The 20873-nt window shown below is 47.0% G+C and overlaps 1 protein-coding gene across 1 annotated transcript in view; it reads right to left on the bottom strand.

Moving 5' to 3' along the window:
• Positions 1–4071: 4071 nt before the first annotated feature.
• The window catches only part of LOC311123116 (FH1/FH2 domain-containing protein 1-like), a gene marked incomplete at its 3' end in the record, with an annotated part of 106332 nt that continues 89530 nt past the window's right edge, over positions 4072–20873 (bottom strand). The window contains exons 12-13 of the mRNA XM_084197393.1: positions 12470–12565; positions 4072–4241 (exon numbers count right to left, since the gene is read on the bottom strand). Coding sequence (XP_084053519.1) covers positions 4072–4241; positions 12470–12565 — 266 coding nt within the window. The remainder of the gene's footprint in view (positions 4242–12469; positions 12566–20873) is intronic.

Here is a 20873-nt window from a genome sequence, read left to right as displayed (position 1 = left end):
GGTCTATTCCAGGTCTATCCCTCCTCAGTAACTATTCCTATTCCAGGTCTATCCCTCCTCAGTAACTATTACTATTCCAGGTATATCCCTCCTCAGTAACTATTACTATTCCAGGTCTATTCCTCCTCAGTAACTATTCCTCCTCTATTCCAGGTCTATTCCTCCTCTATTCCAGGTCTATCCCTCCTCAGTAACTATTCCTATTCCATGTCTATCCCTCCTCAGTAACTATTACTATTCCAGGTCTATCCCTCCTCAGTAACTATTACTATTCCAGGTCTATCCCTCCTCAGTAACTATTACTATTCCAGGTCTATCCCTCCTCAGTAACTATTACTGTTCCAGGTCTATTCCTCCTCTATTCCAGGTCTATCCCTCCTCAGTAACTATTACTATTCCAGGTTTATTCCTCCTCTATTCCAGGTCTATTCCTCCTCTATTCCAGGTCTATCCCTCCTCAGTAACTATTCCCATTCCAGGTCTATCCCTCCTCAGTAACTATTACTATTCCAGGTATATTCCTCCTCTATTCCAGGTCTATTCCTCCTCTATTCCAGGTCTATCCCTCCTCAGTAACTATTACTATTCCAGGTCTATCCCTCCTCAGTAACTATTACTGTTCCAGGTCTATTCCTCCTCTATTCCAGGTCTATCCCTCCTCAGTAACTATTACTATTCCAGGTCTATTCCTCCTCTATTCCAGGTCTATCCCTCCTCAGTAACTATTACTATTCCAGGTCTATTCCTCCTCTATTCCAGGTCTATCCCTCCTCAGTAACTATTACTATTCCAGGTCTATCCCTCCTCAGTAACTATTACTATTCCAGGTCTATTCCTCCTCTATTCCAGGTCTATCCCTCCTCAGTAACTATTACTATTCCAGGTCTATTCCTCCTCTATTCCAGGTCTATCCCTCCTCAGTAACTATTACTATTCCAGGTCTATTCCTCCTCTATTCCAGGTCTATTCCTCCTCTATTCCAGGTCTATCCCTCCTCAGTAACTATTACTATTCCAGGTCTATTCCTCCTCAGTAACTATTACTATTCCAGGTCTATTCCAGGTCTATTCCTCCTCAGTAACTATTACTATTCCAGGTCTATTCCTCCTAAGTAACTATTCCTCCTCTATTCCAGCTATTCCAGGTCTCTAATGAGAAACTCTCGCCCTTCCCAGAATGAGTTGAGGCTATGTTACGTAATGTCCTGCCCCTGTTTGACACTGCAGGGCCCGGTATTGGAAACATGGGTCGTCTCACATCTGACTGGAGAGGAAGGATCAGCCCTCCCTCCTCTTGCTCCCAACAACACTTCCTCATTCTGAGGTGTTGTGATGACGCTCAAAGCGTTTGCCGACCAATGGCAAGCGCCGTGTGTGTGTGTGTGTCACTAACAATTAGGACGGCTCAACGAGGGTCTGAGAGGAGAGATGTTCTCAGGACAGGGCCCTACCGGGTCAGGCTGTCAGGGGTACTGGGCCTGGGGTCTGGGGCTAGGGGCCTGGGGCTAGGGGCTAGGGGCCTGGGGCTAGGGGCTAGGGGCCTGGGGCAAGGGGCCTGGGGCTAGGGGCCTGGGGCCTGGGGCAAGGGGCCTGGGGCTAGGGGCCTGGGGCCTGGGGCAAGGGGCCTGGGGCTAGGGGCCTGGGGCTAGGGGCTAGGGGCTAGGGGCCTGGGGCTAGGGGCTAGGGGCTAGGGGCCTGGGGCTAGGGGCCTGGGGCCTGGGGCTAGGGGCCTGGGGCAAGGGGCCTGGGGCAAGGGGCCTGGGGCCTGGGGCTAGGGGCCTGGGGCAAGGGGCCTGGGGCTAGGGGCCTGGGGCTGGGGTAGGGGCTAGGGGCCTGGGGCCTGGGGCTAGGGGCCTGGGGCTGGGGTAGGGGCTAGGGGCCTGGGGCTAGGGGCTAGGGGCTAGGGTAGGGGCTGGTTTCAACAGGGGGGTTAGGGCTAGGGGCTAGGGGCCTGGGGCTAGGGGCCTGGGGCTAGGGGCTAGGGGCTAGGGGCCTGGGGCTGGTTTCAACAGGGGGGTTAGGGCTAGGGTAGGGCGTCAGGGAGCTTAGTGGTTAACAGCGTTGTGCCAGTAACCGAAAGGTCGCTGGTTCTAATCCCCGAGCCGACTAGGTGAAAGATCTGTCGATGTGCCCTTGAGCAAGGCACTTAACCCTAATTGCTCCTGTAAGCCGCTCTGGATAAGAGCGTCTGCTAAATGACTAAAATGTAAATGTAAATGTTTCAACAGGGGGGTTAGGGCTAGAGGACTAGGGTAGGGGCTGGTTTCAACAGGGGGGTTAGGGCTAGAGGACTAGGGTAGGGGCTGGTATCAACAGGGGGGTTAGGGCTAGAGGACTAGGGTAGGGGCTGGTTTCAACAGTGGGGCTAGAGGACTAGGGTAGGGGCTGGTTTCAACAGGGGGGTTAGGGCTAGAGGACTAGGGTAGGGGCTGGTTTCAACAGGGGGGTTAGGGCTAGAGGACTAGGGTAGGGGCTGGTTTCAACAGGGGGGTTAGGGCTAGAGGACTAGGGTAGGGGCTGGTTTCAACAGGGGGGTTAGGGCTAGAGGGGTAGGGGCTGGTTTCAACAGGGGGGTTAGGGCTAGAGGGCTAGGGTAGGGGCTGGTATCAACAGGGGGGTTAGGGCTAGAGGACTAGGGTAGGGGCTGGTTTCAACAGGGGGGTTAGGGCTAGAGGACTAGGGTAGGGGCTGGTTTCAACAGGGGGGCTAGGGCTAGAGGACTAGGGTAGGGGCTGGTTTCAACAGGGGGGCTAGAGGACTAGGGTAGGGGCTGGTTTCAACAGGGGGGCTAGAGGACTAGGGTAGGGGCTGGTTTCAACAGGGGGGCTAGAGGACTAGGGTAGGGGCTGGTTTCAACAGGGGGGTTAGGGCTAGAGGACTAGGGTAGGGGCTGGTTTCAACAGGGGGGTTAGGGCTAGAGGACTAGGGTAGGGGCTGGTTTCAACAGGGGGGTTAGGGCTAGAGGACTAGGGTAGGGGCTGGTTTCAACAGGGGGGTTAGGGCTAGAGGACTAGGGTAGGGGCTGGTATCAACAGGGGGGGTCAGGGCTAGAGGACTAGGGTAGGGGCTGGTTTCAACAGGGGGGTTAGGGCTAGAGGACTAGGGTAGGGGCTGGTTTCAACAGGGGGGGTCAGGGCTAGAGGACTAGGGTAGGGGCTGGTTTCAACAGGGGGGGTTAGGGCTAGAGGACTAGGGTAGGGGCTGGTTTCAACAGGGGGGTTAGGGCTAGAGGACTAGGGTAGGGGCTGGTTTCAACAGGGGGGTTAGGGCTAGAGGACTAGGGTAGGGGCTGGTTTCAACAGGGGGGTTAGGGCTAGAGGACTAGGGTAGGGGCTGGTATCAACAGGGGGGTTAGGACTAGGGTAGGGGCTGGTTTCAACAGGGGGGTTAGGGCTAGAGGACTAGGGTAGGGGCTGGTTTCAACAGGGGGGCTAGAGGACTAGGGTAGGGGCTGGTATCAACAGGGGGGTTAGGGCTAGGGTAGGGGCTGGTTTCAACAGGGGGGTTAGGACTAGGGTAGGGGCTGGTTTCAACAGGGGGGTTAGGGCTAGAGGACTAGGGTAGGGGCTGGTTTCAACAGGGGGGGTTAGGGCTAGAGGACTAGGGTAGGAGCTGGTTTCAACAGGGGGGTTAGGGCTAGAGGACTAGGGTAGGGGCTGGTTTCAACAGGGGGGTTAGGGCTAGAGGACTAGGGTAGGGGCTGGTTTCAACAGGGGGGTTAGGGCTAGAGGACTAGGGTAGGGGCTGGTTTCAACAGGGGGGTTAGGGCTAGAGGACTAGGGTAGGGGCTGGTTTCAACAGGGGGGTTAGGGCTAGAGGGCTAGGGTAGGGGCTGGTTTCAACAGGGGGGTTAGGGCTAGAGGACTAGGGTAGGGGCTGGTTTCAACAGGGGGGTTAGGGCTAGAGGACTAGGGTAGGGGCTGGTTTCAACAGGGGGGTTAGGGCTAGAGGACTAGGGTAGGGGCTGGTTTCAACAGGGGGGGTCAGGGCTAGAGGACTAGGGTAGGGGCTGGTTTCAACAGGGGGGTTAGGGCTAGAGGACTAGGGTAGGGGCTTGTTTAGGGTGCAGTACCTTCAGTGGGTGTACTGGGGCTGCTGTCTGCAGGCGAGGTCTCCTCCTCCTCTGCCCTGGTGGACGTGACTATGATGTCATCCTGGGACAGCCTATCCTGGAGCTTCTTGTGTTGACTCCTACTCTTCTTCTCCCACTGGGTGGCGGCCAGGCTGCGGAGGAAGGTGCCTCTACAGGAACACAGACAGGGAGGAAACTGGTGGTGACTGAGCCGCCATGCAGAGGTCCACAACACCATTACGGGGCAACCATCCAGGATCACACCAATAAAACAATAGATTAGATCCGACAGATCAGAAGAGACAGAAACCCCCTGACCTGATCCAGACAAACTGATTATAGTCTAGAATTATACTGATTATAGTCTCATTTATAACCAAAAAGAATTTGATGTTCGTTCCCCAGAACAGATCAGAACAGATACCATACCCTGCAGCAAAGCTGTGAAAAACCCATTACACTCCTCGGCCCCCTGCCACAGATATGCTGCCCACGCTCTCAGATGTTAAGGTCCTAGCCAGAGACAGAAGCCAAGCCAACCACCACACCAAGAAGCCACTCTCCGTCCCTCCTTCCCCCAGGGGAGGGCTCAGTAGGGGCAGGCAGCTACTCCAGCTAAAACAGGCCCCCTGGACCGTCCCTCCTTCCCCAGGGGAGGGCTCAGTAGGGGCAGGCAGCTACTCCAGCTAAAACAGGCCCCCTGGATCACTGCAACGCATCACTCAGATTTACTGCTTTAATCTTCTCTCTGAGTCCGTATTGAGTCGTTCCATCTTACCGTCCAAAGGGAATGTATGCAGCCGGTTCTACACTCGTATCCCCTGTGGACCGGGTCGTACATAAAACATTCTCTATTTAGGCTGCAAAGGCATAGATTTCCACTTTAACTCGATTTAATGGCGAGAAAGCAAAAAAAAAAAAAAAAAAATTAACAATTTGAGAAAAATGCGTACTTTCTTTATGAAACACCATTTTCCACCACCATGCTAGAGTAGCTAATGCTAGTTCCTGTCAACGCTAGAGTTTTGAAACTATCAGACCAGGGGTGAAAAAACAGACTGCTGCAACCTGATTGGCTGAACGCAATATGGAACATCCGGGATTAGCATTAGCTACTCTAGCATGGTGGTGGAAAATGGTGTTTCATAACGAAAGTACGCATATTTTTCTCCATTTTTTGTTTTTTCCAGCACCACCCCAACATCAACATATGTGAAAATGGAACTTTTCTATGTTTTGTAGTTAAAAAAGATAGAGGAATATAAGTGTTTCCAATGACATCATCAACCAATTAGCAGACAATTAGTAGGCAACGCCTCCTCATCATTGGTTAATATCACAGGAGTCACATCGATGATGTCATTAGAAACATGTTTTACTACAAAACATAGAAAAGCGCCGTTTTCACATGTGTTGATGTTGGGGTGGTGCCGGAGATGATGAATATGATTCCCTTTAATCTAGCTTGTTGTCATGTGATGAATCTTACACCTTCATTTCTGCTCAATCTGTGTCTTGAACCCTGTAACGTCAATGAACGTTCACGATAAAACCCTGTTAATTGATTGGTTGAACCGACTTTAAAATCACAAACCGCAGACCACACACACGTTAACATCAACACACCGTTTCAAAATGGACGCCACACACCATAACACCCAGGCTACCGTCCCCAAATGGCACCTTATTCAATACAAAGTCCACTGCTTTGACCATTAGAAGCCTATTGGCTCTGGTCAAAAGTTTTGCACTATGCAGGGAATAGGGCCCCATTTAGGACCCAGCCATGACCCCCAGACCCCCAGAAACAGCAGCAGGCTCCAAGCAGGTCGGCCACCTCCCATCATGCACACAATGCTCCCATAACCACACTGTACTTACTCAAACTTCCTGAGGACGGGCTTGTCCATATTAACATTACAGTCCTCTGGGCTGGGGAGAGAACATGGGTTTATACCTCTACAGTACACATCAACCAACCACCAACACCATAACGTTTCATTAACAAAATGGATGCTAATCAAATCATACTGCAGTGTGGTAACTTGACAAGGAATGTCCACACACACGTTTCAATATGAATTTCCTTCGCTTCCAAACTAAGAAATAAAAAAGGTGTCCAGCCATGTAGGAGAGAGATATACCAACTCAACACGAGGTAGTGGTAGGATACAGGAGAGAGATACCAACTCAACACGTGGTAGGATACAGGAGAGAGAGATACCAACTCAACATTAGATAGTGGTAGGATACAGGAGAGAGATACCAACTCAACATGAGATAGTGGTAGGATACAGGAGAGAGATACCAACTCAACATGAGATAGTGGTAGGATACAGGAGAGAGATACCAACTCAACATGAGATAGTGGTAGGATACAGGAGAGAGATACCAACTCAACATGAGATAGTGGTAGGATACAGGAGAGAGATACCAACTCAACATGAGATAGTGGTAGGATACAGGAGAGAGATACCAACTCAACATGAGATAGTGGTAGGATACAGGAGAGAGATACCAACTCAACATGAGATAGTGGTAGGATACAGGAGAGAGATACCAACTCAACATGAGATAGTGGTAGGATACAGGAGAGAGATACCAACTCAACATGAGGTAGTGGTAGGATACAGGAGAGAGATATACCAACTCAACATGAGGTAGTGGTAGGATACAGGAGAGAGATACCAACTCAACACGTGGTAGGATACAGGAGAGAGAGATACCAACTCAACATGAGATAGTGGTAGGATACAGGAGAGAGATACCAACTCAACATGAGGTAGTGGTAGGATACAGGAGAGAGATATACCAACTCAACATGAGGTAGTGGTAGGATACAGGAGAGAGATACCAACTCAACACGTGGTAGGATACAGGAGAGAGAGATACCAACTCAACATTAGATAGTGGTAGGATACAGGAGAGAGATACCAACTCAACATGAGATAGTGGTAGGATACAGGAGAGAGATACCAACTCAACATGAGATAGTGGTAGGATACAGGAGAGAGATACCAACTCAACATGAGATAGTGGTAGGATACAGGAGAGAGATACCAACTCAACATGAGGTAGTGGTAGGATACAGGAGAGAGATACCAACTCAACATGAGGTAGTGGTAGGATACAGGAGAGAGATACCAACTCAACACGTGGTAGGATACAGGAGAGAGATATACCAACTCAACATTAGATAGTGGTAGGATACAGGAGAGAGATACCAACTCAACATTAGATAGTGGTAGGATACAGGAGAGAGATACCAACTCAACATGAGATAGTGGTAGGATACAGGAGAGCGATACCAACTCAACATGAGATAGTGGTAGGATACAGGAGAGAGATACCAACTCAACATGAGATAGTGGTAGGATACAGGAGAGAGATACCAACTCAACATGAGATAGTGGTAGGATACAGGAGAGAGATACCAACTCAACACGAGATAGTGGTAGGATACAGGAGAAAGATACCAACTCAACACGAGATAGTGGTAGGATACAGGAGAGAGATACCAACTCAACATGAGATAGTGGTAGGATACAGGAGAGAGATACCAACTCAACACGAGGTAGTGGTAGGATACAGGAGAGCGATACCAACTCAACATGAGGTAGTGGTAGGATACAGGAGAGAGATACCAACTCAACATGAGGTAGTGGTAGGATACAGGAGAGAGATACCAACTCAACATGAGGTAGTGGTAGGATACAGGAGAGAGATACCAACTCAACACGTGGTAGGATACAGGAGAGAGATATACCAACTCAACATTAGATAGTGGTAGGATACAGGAGAGAGATACCAACTCAACATTAGATAGTGGTAGGATACAGGAGAGAGATACCAACTCAACATGAGATAGTGGTAGGATACAGGAGAGCGATACCAACTCAACATGAGATAGTGGTAGGATACAGGAGAGAGATACCAACTCAACATGAGATAGTGGTAGGATACAGGAGAGAGATACCAACTCAACATGAGATAGTGGTAGGATACAGGAGAGAGATACCAACTCAACACGAGATAGTGGTAGGATACAGGAGAAAGATACCAACTCAACACGAGATAGTGGTAGGATACAGGAGAGAGATACCAACTCAACATGAGATAGTGGTAGGATACAGGAGAGAGATACCAACTCAACACGAGGTAGTGGTAGGATACAGGAGAGCGATACCAACTCAACATGAGGTAGTGGTAGGATACAGGAGAGAGATACCAACTCAACATGAGATAGTGGTAGGATACAGGAGAGAGATACCAACTCAACATGAGATAGTGGTAGGATACAGGAGAGAGATACCAACTCAACACGAGATAGTGGAAGGATACAGGAGAGAGATACCAACTCAACATGAGATAGTGGTAGGATACAGGAGAGAGATACCAACTCAACATGAGATAGTGGTAGGATACAGGAGAGAGAGATACCAACTCAACATGAGATAGTGGTAGGATACAGGAGAGAGATACCAACTCAACATGAGATAGTGGTAGGATACAGGAGAGAGAGATACCAACTCAACATGAGATAGTGGTAGGATACAGGAGAGAGATACCAACTCAACATGAGATAGTGGTAGGATACAGGAGAGAGAGATACCAACTCAACATGAGATAGTGGTAGGATACAGGAGAGAGATACCAACTCAACATGAGATAGTGGTAGGATACAGGAGAGAGAGATACCAACTCAACATGAGATAGTGGTAGGATACAGGAGAGAGATACCAACTCAACATGAGATAGTGGTAGGATACAGGAGAGAGAGATACCAACTCAACATGAGATAGTGGTAGGATACAGGAGAGAGAGATACCAACTCAACATGAGGTAGTGGTAGGATACAGGAGAGAGAGATACCAACTCAACATGAGATAGTGGTAGGATACAGGAGAGAGATACCAACTCTACATGTGGTAGGATACAGGAAAGAGATATACCAACTCAACAGGAGGTAGTGGTAGGATACAGGAGAGAGAGATACCAACTCAACACATGGTAGGATACTGGAGAGAGATATACCAACTCAACACGTGGTAGGATACAGGAGAGAGATACCAACTCAACACGTGGTAGGATACAGGAGAGAGAGATACCAACTCAACACGTGGTAGGATACTGGAGAGAGATATACCAACTCAACACGTGGTAGGATACAGGAGAGAGATACCAACTCAACACGTGGTAGGATACAGGAGAGAGAGATACCAACTCAACACGTGGTATGATACTGGAGAGAGAGATACCAACTCAACACGTGGTAGGATACAGGAGAGAGATACCAACTCAACACGTGGTAGGATACTGAAGAGAGATATACCAACTCAACACGTGGTAGTGTCACGTCGTACTACTCCGACTCTGGCTGATGACACCACAGGAGGGTAAAGGTCACGTCAATACCAATGTCTATAATAACGTGAACAGTAACAACACTATAATGCAGCTAAGTACATATTAAGCAGGAAATACTTCTCTAGTGTCCACACTAGAACACGTAGCCACTAACAGTCAAATCCAGCACTTAGTTATGTTTAATATATGGTAAACAATGGTTGAACATCCAAATAGATGAGCATGGTAACCTGGTCTCCACATATAGACAAGAGAGAGTGAGCTGGCTGATAGATGAGATGATGAGCATGGTAACCTGGTCTCCATGGTAATTAAATCATCTGAACAGAATGTGATAGTCATAACATTGTGTCATCATTGCATTCCAAACTTCCACATCATCATCAGAAACAATTCCATGCCGCTATTGAAACCATTCATACTTTAAAAAGGTGCAATATGCAACCATTTCCTGGTTGCAAAAATTCTAATAGTTCGCCTAATTTCAGTTTATGTGACAAAACAAGCAATGTATAGTGTAGAGAATCATTATACCATCTAAACCGCTGTGAAATATATTTTCAATAAACCAAAAATATTGTATTTTCAAATGTTTGAATCTGGTGTACAAACCCGAAAGAAAAAAACGCAAAAACAAAACTTAAGAACGGGAAGCAAAGAAATAGAGCACATAGAACAGATCTGCCGCTTCTTAGACTTGCTTTTAATGAGAATGACAGATCTATAACTCATATTGCTATTTGAATTTGGTCGGGTCGCCCAAAAAGTTACATATTGCAGCTTTAAAGGGAAGGGTAATAAAAGAAAAAGAGAGTTTAAACTTCTGGACAGAAACAGAGGCAGGCCAGGGAAAGAGAGGAGAGAGTTTAAACTTCTGGACAGAAACAGAGGCAGGCCAGGGAAAGAGAGGAGAGGGTTTAAACTTCTGGACAGAAACAGAGGCAGGCCAGGGAAAGAGAGGAGAGGGTTTAAACTTCTGGACAGAAACAGAGAGAGAGAGAAAATAGCTGAAAATTGGAGCAGCGTAGCAAAGCATTCTTCAATGTTGTTTCACCTGCTGCCAGAATCCGTCTCGCTCTGTGTATTAAACCGTTTGCCCTATATGGTTCTATCAACAGAATGTGGTGTTAATCATTTATTTTGTATGTTATACCATAATACAGCCTCTGAATGTGATGCTAGACACTGCGACAGAATATGGTCAACCCACTTTAGCTATACAGCTAATGTTCCAGTGACAGCCCTCTTACATAAGGCCTGAATTGAAGTCTCTAATTGGGGATTTGAATTGACGGGCCCCATCTGTCGGTTGTTGTCAGGAAGTCTGAACAGCGTGGTGCCTCCCTCATTCCCTCCCACCATCCTTCCCTTCATCTCTCTATCTTCCATCCCTCCCTCCATCAGTCCCTTCCTCTCTTCCTCCGTCTCCCTCTCCCTCTCTCTCTCTCTCTCTCTCTGTCTCTCATTCCTTTAAATGACTAACTATCTTAATGATTTAAAATCACAACGGCGCCTCACAGAAAGTCACATTCTTTGGCCGTGCAGAGGGCTACTCACCAAACGGCATCGTGGCTGGCCTGATCAGAGCTGTACAAGGAGAGGAAGAGGAGGGGTGGAGGGAGGGAGGGAGGGAGGGAGGGAGGGAGGGAGGGAGGGAGGGGTGGAGGGAGGGAGGGAGGGAGGGAGGGAGGGAGGGAATGTTGGGCAACCACAGCAGCAAGGAAAGAGATTAGGATGGCAGCCAGACATTATGAAGGAGGAGGAGAGGAGCGAGGGAATGGAGGAGGAGAGGAGCGAGGGAATGGAGGAGGAGAGCGGGAAAGAGGAGGAGAAGGAGAGGGAAGGAGGAGAGGAGCGAGGGAAGGAGGAGGAGAGAGGGAAGGAGGAGGAGAGCGGGAAAGAGGAGGAGAGGGAGAGGTGAGGGAATGGAGGAGGAGAGGAGAGAAGGAAACATCAGAGAAAGAGACAGAAAGAGGGAGAGAGAGAGAAAAGAGGAGAGAGTGAAAGATAGAGAGGGGAGAGAGAAAGATAGAGAGGAGGAGAGGGGGGAGAGAGAGTCAGAGAGAGACAAAGCTGACATGAAGAGAGGAAAGTCAAGACTTCTAATTCAATACAAGATGATTTAGAGTCAATGTTACAGGACAAATAATGACCATTAGACATACTGAAACTATTTACATTATATCTAGCCGAAAAAAATGGAGGTTGAAGACAAATTATGGTGTCAAATGAGTCTCTTAAATGGTCACCAAAAATGTTTTAATGTCAGTGAGCAATCACTGGTTGGCTTATCCAAAACGGAAGATGATCAAAAGCTCAACGGTGGACATAAAGCATCTCAAATAATATACTAGTCACCACACGACCAAACACTGGTGAAAGATCTCTCTAACGTGTGATGGCTATCCTTATCAGTGAAACACTTAAAAAGGTATATAATCTCCCCCCCTGCTTTCATCACAATGACAGTGATCCTCAGCAGGTATATAATCCCCCCCTGCAGAGTGAAAGAAAAGCAGCCAACAAGTGCTCAGCATACGAGGGAACTCCTTCAAGACTGTTGGAAAAGCATTCCAGGTGAAGCTGGTTGAGAGAATGCCAAGAGAGTGCAACGCTGTCATCAAGGCAAAGGGTGGCTATCAATTTGTAAGTCGCTCTGGATAAGAGCGTCTGCTAAATGATGTAAATGTAAATATTTGAAGAATCTCAAATATAAAATATATTTTGATTTGTTTAACACTTTTTTGGTTACTACATGATTCCATATGTGTTATTTCATAGTTTTGATGTCTTCACTATTATTCTACAATGTAGAAAATAGTAAAAATAAAGAAAAACCCTTGAATGAGTAGGTGTGTCCAAACGTTTGACTGGTAGTGTATATAACCCCCCCCCCCCTTGCTTTCATCATAATGACAGTGACCCTCAGCAGGTACATCATCTCCCCTCCCTCACCCACACACTGATAAACAACTCTGTCTCAGTCCTCGTCTCTGTCCCGGTCCCCGAGAGGTACAGTAACAGTGCTTACCTGAAGGTGTTCCTCTCGGTCTTGTTCCCTTGTTGCTCCTGGACAGTCGGAGGCTGCTGTTGCTTCTCAGGGCCAGCCAAGTCAGTAGGAGACGGGCTGAGGACGGACGGGAGGGAAAAACACACACACACACAGAGTGAGAGAGTGAGGAGCAATGGCTGCCAAGGCAGTAGGAGCACACACACACTTCAGCGTCTCCAAACAACAGTGTTTCCTGTCAGTCCATTCCTCTGAGACAGGGCTCGAAAACAAGGGGGGTGCAGAGAGAGAAATAGTGTGTTCGTGTGTGTTTGTGTGTGCGAGTGTGTGTTTGTGTGTGCGTGTGTGTGTTTGTGTGTGCGTATGCGTGTGTTTGTGTGTGCGTATGCGTGTGTTTGTGTGTGCGTATGCGTGTGTTTGTGTGTGCGAGTGTGTGTTTGTGTGTGCGTATGCGTGTGTGTTTGTGTGTGCGTGTGTTTGTGTGTTCGTATGCGTGTGTGTTTGTGTGTGCGAGTGTGTCTCATCGTTTCTACTAGACAGAATAGTTGTACCTTTTTTCCCAGCAGTCGTTAGTTTGTCCGTGTGTGTACTGTAGGCGTTCCAACATGATGTCAGTCACAGTGGTGGGTGTGCTTAGCTAGCTAGCTAGCGACTGGACTAGTATCTGTCTGGAGACATTGGCTTAGCTAGCTAGCGACTGGACTAGTATCTGTATGGAGACATTGGCTTAGCTAGCTAGCGACTGGACTAGTATCTGTCTGGAGACATTGGCTTAGCTAGCTAGCGACCGGACTAGTTTCTGTCTGGAGATATTGGCTTAGCTAGCTAGCGACTGGACTAGTATCTGTATGGAGACATTGGCTTAGCTAGCTAGCGACTGGACTAGTATCTGTCTGGAGACATTGGCTTAGCTAGCTAGCGACCGGACTAGTATCTGTATGGAGACATTGGCTTAGCTAGCTAGCGACCGGACTAGTATCTGTATGGAGACATTGGCTTAGCTAGCTAGCGACCGGACTAGTATCTGTATGGAGACATTGGCTTAGCTAGCTAGCGACTGGACTAGTATCTGTATGGAGACATTGGCTTAGCTAGCTAGCGACCGGACTAGTATCTGTATGGAGACATTGGCTTAGCTAGCTAGCGACCGGACTAGTATCTGTATGGAGACATTGGCTTAGCTAGCTAGCGACTGGACTAGTATCTGTATGGAGACATTGGCTTAGCTAGCTAGCGACCGGACTAGTATCTGTATGGAGACATTGGCTTAGCTAGCTAGCGACCGGACTAGTATCTGTCTGGAGACATTGGCTTAGCTAGCTAGCGACCGGACTAGTATCTGTATGGAGACATTGGCTTAGCTAGCTAGCGACTGGACTAGTATCTGTATGGAGACATTGGCTTAGCTAGCTAGCGACTGGACTAGTATCTGTATGGAGACATTGGCTTAGCTAGCTAGCGACTGGACTAGTATCTGTATGGAGACATTGGCTTAGCTAGCTAGCGACTGGACTAGTATCTGTATGGAGACATTGGCTTAGCTAGCTAGCGACCGGACTAGTATCTGTATGGAGACATTGGCTTAGCTAGCTAGCGACTGGACTAGTATCTGTATGGAGACATTGGCTTAGCTAGCTAGCGACTGGACTAGTATCTGTCTGGAGACATTGGCTTAGCTAGCTAGCGACCGGACTAGTATCTGTATGGAGACATTGGCTTAGCTAGCTAGCGACTGGACTAGTATCTGTATGGAGACATTGGCTTAGCTAGCTAGCGACTGAACTAGTATCTGTCTGGAGACATTGGCTTAGCTAGCTAGCGACTGGACTGAACTAGTATCTGTCTGGAGACATTGGCTTAGCTAGCTAGCGACTGGACTGGACTAGTATCTGTATGGAGACATTGGCTTAGCTAGCTAGCGACTGAACTAGTATCTGTCTGGAGACATTGGCTTAGCTAGCTAGCGACTGGACTGGACTAGTATCTGTATGGAGACATTGGCTTAGCTAGCTAGCGACTGGACTGAACTAGTATCTGTCTGGAGACATTGGCTTAGCTAGCTAGCGACTGGACTGGACTGAACTAGTATCTGTATGGAGACATTGGCTTAGCTAGCTAGCGACTGGACTGAACTAGTATCTGTATGGAGACATTGGCTTAGCTAGCTAGCGACTGGACTGAACTAGTTTCTGTCTGGAGACATTGGCTTAGCTAGCTAGTGACTGGACTAGTATCTGTATGGAGACATTGGTTTAGCTAGCGACTGGACTGGACTAGTATCTGTATGGAGACATTGGCTTAGCTAGCTAGCGACTGGACTAGTATCTGTCTGGAGACATTGGCTTAGCTAGCTAGCGACTGGACTGAACTAGTATCTGTCTGGAGACATTGGCTTAGCTAGCTAGCGACTGGACTAGTTTCTGTATGGAGACATTGGCTTAGCTAGCTAGCGACTGGACTAGTTTCTGTATGGAGACATTGGCTTAGCTAGCTAGCGACTGGACTGGACTAGTATCTGTCTGGAGACATTGGCTTAGCTAGCTAGCGACTGGACTAGTTTCTGTATGGAGACATTGGCTTAGCTAGCTAGCGACTGGACTGAACTAGTATCTCTCTGGAGACATTGGCTTAGCTAGCGACTGGACTGAACTAGTATCTGTCTGGAGACATTGGCTTAGCTAGCGACTGGACTGGACTAGTATCTGTATGGAGACATTGGCTTAGCTAGCTAGCGACTGGACTGAACTAGTATCTGTCTGGAGACATTGGCTTAGCTAGCTAGCGACTGAACTAGTATCTGTATGGAGACATTGGCTTAGCTAGCTAGTGACTGACTGAACTAGTATCTGTATGGAGACATTGGCTTAGCTAGCTAGTGTCGTAGTAAATATATAATGTTATAGCTTGGTCTGACTAAAATCTTGTGCATAACCCATCTTGTGTTGGGCCTTTGTATTTAATACAATGCACAAAGACTTCTATCTTGTCGGCCTTATCAGCAGGTGGCTATGGACAACACCCACGCCATAGGTCTCTCAGTTCTTCCAACTCACGAGTTCTTGCTCTGAGGACACACACACACACACCCCCACACACACACACACATACACATACACACACACACACACATACACACACATACACACACATACACACACATACACACACACACACACACACACACACACACACACATACACACATACACACATACACACACACACACACACACACATACACATACACACACACACACACACACACACACACACACACACATCATCATTGTTAAACACACACACGCACACACACACACACACACATCATCATTGTTAAACACACACACGCACACACACACACAAAAATCCCCTTCTCTTAGGCTGAACATCTGAAGACAGAGAACCCGACTCAGAGCCAATGCAACAGTGACACTAGCCTGGAGGTGACCTCGCCCAACTCATCAGGACCAATCAGAAGATCAGAACTACTAGAATCAACCTACTTCATTTTATTGTATAAAATGTCAGCACACAATGTTTAGGGGCTCTCTCTCAGATATCTCCCTACGAGATTGACGAACGGGTCCGTGCACGCTATTTACAGATATCTTTACCTCTGAATAAACTGCCTTATATTATACAATTATCCACCTTGTCCGAAAGTCTCTACTTGGTCTCCGTTCTCCAGTAAACTTGTGATCATCAACACTAGCGACCGGACTAGTATCTGTCTGGAGACATTGGCTTAGCTAGCTAGCGACCGGACTAGTATCTGTCTGGAGACATTGGCTTAGCTAGCTAGCGACCGGACTAGTATATGTCTGGAGACATTGGCTTAGCTAGCTAGCGACCGGACTAGTATCTGTATGGAGACATTGGCTTAGCTAGCTAGCGACTGGACTAGTATCTGTATGGAGACATTGGCTTAGCTAGCTAGCGACCGGACTAGTATCTGTATGGAGACATTGGCTTAGCTAGCTAGCGACCGGACTAGTATATGTCTGGAGACATTGGCTTAGCTAGCTAGCGACTGGACTAGTATCTGTATGGAGACATTGGCTTAGCTAGCTAGCGACCGGACTAGTATCTGTATGGAGACATTGGCTTAGCTAGCTAGCGACTGGACTGGACTAGTATCTGTATGGAGACATTGGCTTAGCTAGCTAGCGACTGGACTAGTATCTGTCTGGAGACATTGGCTTAGCTAGCTAGCGACTGGACTGAACTAGTATCTGTCTGGAGACATTGGCTTAGCTAGCTAGCGACTGGACTGGACTAGTATCTGTATGGAGACATTGGCTTAGCTAGCTAGCGACTGGACTGGACTGAACTAGTATCTGTCTGTAAACCCCCTTCCTTCTGAACGGTGAGGGATGGAGACATTGGCTTAGCTAGCTAGCGACTGAACTAGTATCTGTCTGGAGACATTGGCTTAGCTAGCTAGCGACCGGACTAGTATATGTCTGGAGACATTGGCTTAGCTAGCTAGCGACTGGACTGAACTAGTATCTGTCTGGAGACATTGGCTTAGCTAGCTAGCGACTGGACTGGACTAGTATCTGTATGGAGACATTGGCTTAGCTAGCTAGCGACTGGACTGAACTAGTATCTGTCTGGAGACATTGGCTTAGCTAGCTAGCGACTGGACTAGTATCTGTATGGAGACATTGGCTTAGCTAGCTAGCGACTGGACTGAACTAGTATCTGTCTGGAGACATTGGCTTAGCTAGCTAGCGACTGGACTAGTATCTGTATGGAGACATTGGCTTAGCTAGCTAGCGACTGGACTGAACTAGTATCTGTATGGAGACATTGGCTTAGCTAGCTAGCGACTGGACTGGACTAGTATCTGTCTGGAGACATTGGCTTAGCTAGCTAGTGACTGGACTGAACTAGTATCTGTCTGGAGACATTGGCTTAGCTAGCTAGCGACTGGACTAGTATCTGTCTGGAGACATTGGCTTAGCTAGCTAGTGACTGGACTAGTATCTGTATGGAGACATTGGCTTAGCTAGCTAGCGACTGGACTAGTATCTATCTGGAGACATTGGCTTAGCTAGCTAGCGACTGGACTAGTATCTGTATGGAGACATTGGCTTAGCTAGCTAGCGACTGAACTGAACTAGTATCTGTCTGGAGACATTGGCTTAGCTAGCTAGCGACTGGACTGAACTAGTATCTGTCTGGAGACATTGGCTTAGCTAGCTAGTGACTGACTGAACTAGTATCTGTCTGGAGACATTGGCTTAGCTAGCTAGTGACTGACTGAACTAGTATCTGTATGGAGACATTGGCTTAGCTAGCGACTGGACTGGACTGAACTAGTATCTGTCTGTAAACCCCCTTCCTTCTGAACGGTGAGGGATGGAGACATTGGCTTAGCTAGCTAGCGACCGGACTAGTATCTGTCTGGAGACATTGGCTTAGCTAGCTAGCGACTGGACTAGTATCTGTATGGAGACATTGGCTTAGCTAGCTAGCGACCGGACTAGTATCTGTATGGAGACATTGGCTTAGCTAGCTAGCGACTGGACTGAACTAGTATCTCTCTGGAGACATTGGCTTAGCTAGCTAGCGACTGGACTGAACTAGTATCTGTCTGGAGACATTGGCTTAGCTAGCTAGCGACTGGACTGAACTAGTATCTGTCTGGAGACATTGGCTTAGCTAGCTAGCGACTGGACTGAACTAGTATCTTCCTTCCGAACGGTGAGGGATGGAGACATTGAGCTATGTTGTGCTGCTTTCCACAACTATGATGACGTTTCAGCTCCATTTCTGTGTCTAACTTTGTGTCTGGCCTCATGGACAGCTATACCGTGTGAAGACTGTGTGGCACTATTCAAGTTATTTACTAAGCTACAACCAAACACCTACTACTGAGATCAGCAAACATATTATAACTGCTGACATTGAAAACATCTCAAATAGAACCCTATTCTCTATATAGTACAGTACTTTTGACCAGAGCCCAAGGCACTACAGGGAATAGGGTGCTATTTGACCAGAGCACTATAGGGAATAGGGTGCTATTTGACCAGAGCACTACAGGGCACTATAGGGAATAGGGTGCTATTTGACCAGAGCACTACAGGGCACTATAGGGAATAGGGTGCTATTTGACCAGAGCACTATAGGGAATAGGGTGCTATTTGACCAGAGCACTATAGGGAATAGGGTGCTATTTGACCAGAGCACTACAGGGCACTATAGGGAATAGGGTGCTATTTGACCAGAGCACTATAGGGAATATGGTGCTATTTGACCAGAGCACTATAGGGAATAGGGTGCTATTTGACCAGAGCACTATAGGGAATATGGTGCTATTTGACCAGAGCACTATAGGGAATACGGTGCTATTTGACCAGAGCACTATAGGGAATAGGGTGCTATTTGACCAGAGCACTACAGGGAATAGGGTGCTATTTGAGACAGAACCATTGTTCTGGGAGTTCTAAGAATGTTAGTATCTTTCAGGGTAAGTTCGTCTGAGTTGAACTGACAGAAGAAGCTAAAAACTATGATGAAAATAGCAGTCAGGGATATAATGGTATGCTATGATGAAAATAGCAGTTAGGGATATAATGGTATGCTATGATGGAAATAGCAGTTAGGGATATAATGGTATGCTATGATGAAAATAGCAGTCAGGGATATAATGGTATGCTATGATGAAAATAGCAGTTAGGGATATAATGGTATGCTATGATGAAAATAGCAGTCAGGGATATAATGGTATGCTATGATGAAAATAGCAGTTAGGGATATAAATGGTATGCTATGATGAAAATAGCAGTCAGGGATATAATGGTATGCTATGATGAAAATAGCAGTTAGGGATATAATGGTATGCTATGATGAAAATAGCAGTCAGGGATATAATGGTATGCTATGATGAAAATAGCAGTTAGGGATATAATGGTATGCTATGATGAAAACAGCAGTTAGGGATATAATGGTATGCTATGATGAAAATAGCAGTCAGGGATATAATGGTATGCTATGATGAAAATAGCATCAGGGATATAATGGTATGCTATGATGAAAATAGCAGTCAGGGATATAATGGTATGCTATGATGAAAATAGCAGTCAGGGATATAATGGTATGCTATGATGAAAATAGCAGTTAGGGATATAATGGTATGCTATGATGAAAATAGCAGTTAGGGATATAATGGTATGCTATGATGAAAACAGCAGTTAGGGATATAATGGTATGCTATGATGAAAATAGCAGTCAGGGATATAATGGTATGCTATGATGAAAACAGCAGTTAGGGATATAATGGTATGCTATGATGAAAATAGCAGTCAGGGATATAATGGTATGCTATGATGAAAACAGCAGTTAGGGATATAATGGTATGCTATGATGAAAATAGCAGTCAGGGATATAATGGTATGCTATGATGAAAATAGCAGTCAGGGATATAATGGTATGCTATGATGAAAACAGCAGTTAGGGATATAATGGTATGCTATGATGAAAACAGCAGCTTGTTTGGGAGCAGTCCAGTCCACAGCAGGCAACAGTCTCTTCTATTTATTTTTAAATAGATATATATTCCAGCGATTTCTACTCAAAATCACTGATTAAATCGATCCAAGTCTGTTGGCATAAGCATTCCACCAGAATGCAACAAAGTACCACTAAAGTGGTTGTCTGTATTTCAAAACAACCTCTCTAGATGGTAATCCCCAGACAACATTATTGGAACCTGTCCTCTGCTGAATACCTGTTGTCCAGGCTGACATCACCAGACAACATTATTGGGACCTGTCCTCTGCTGAATACCTGTTGTCCAGGCTGACATCACCAGACAACATTATTGGGACCTGTCCTCTGCTGAATACCTGTTGTCCAGGCTGACGTCACCAGACAACATTATTGGAACCTGTCCAGTTGTAAATACCTCTTGTCCAGGCTGACATCATCTAAGAGAAAGGATGGACTAAGTGTTTTTCTCCAGACCTGCTCAGCTGTGTTAGAGCACAGAGCAGAGTTACGTCCCAAATGGCACCCTATTCAATATATGTAGTGCACTACTTTTGACCAGGGCCCAAAGGGGAAAAGTGTGTCATTTCAGACCCAGACCGTATACCCTGCTCTCTCCTGGGCCACATCCCAAATGGCACCCTATTCCCTATGGGCCCTGGTCAAAAGTAGTGCACTACATAGGGGATAGGGTGCCATTTGGGACGCGGACCAGGAGAGAGCAGGGTACAAGCCCCCTCTTCAGTGTGCGTTAAGACTAATCCTCACCTTTCACTGCCACTTGAAATAGTCAGACCTCTGTTCTCAGGAAGCTTTAATGGACTTTACCACAGTAGAGACATGTTACAAAGCCAGACCGCTGTTCTCAGGAAGCTTTAATGGACTTTACCACAGTAGAGACATGTTACAAAGCCAGACCGCTGTTGTCA

The sequence above is a fragment of the Coregonus lavaretus genome (assembly GCF_964263955.1).
Source record: "Coregonus lavaretus genome assembly, contig: HAP1_SCAFFOLD_686, whole genome shotgun sequence".
Lineage (NCBI taxonomy): Eukaryota > Metazoa > Chordata > Actinopteri > Salmoniformes > Salmonidae > Coregonus > Coregonus lavaretus.
The sequence above is the reverse complement of the archived record's forward strand: the minus strand, read 5'-3'. Positions and strand labels throughout refer to the sequence as shown.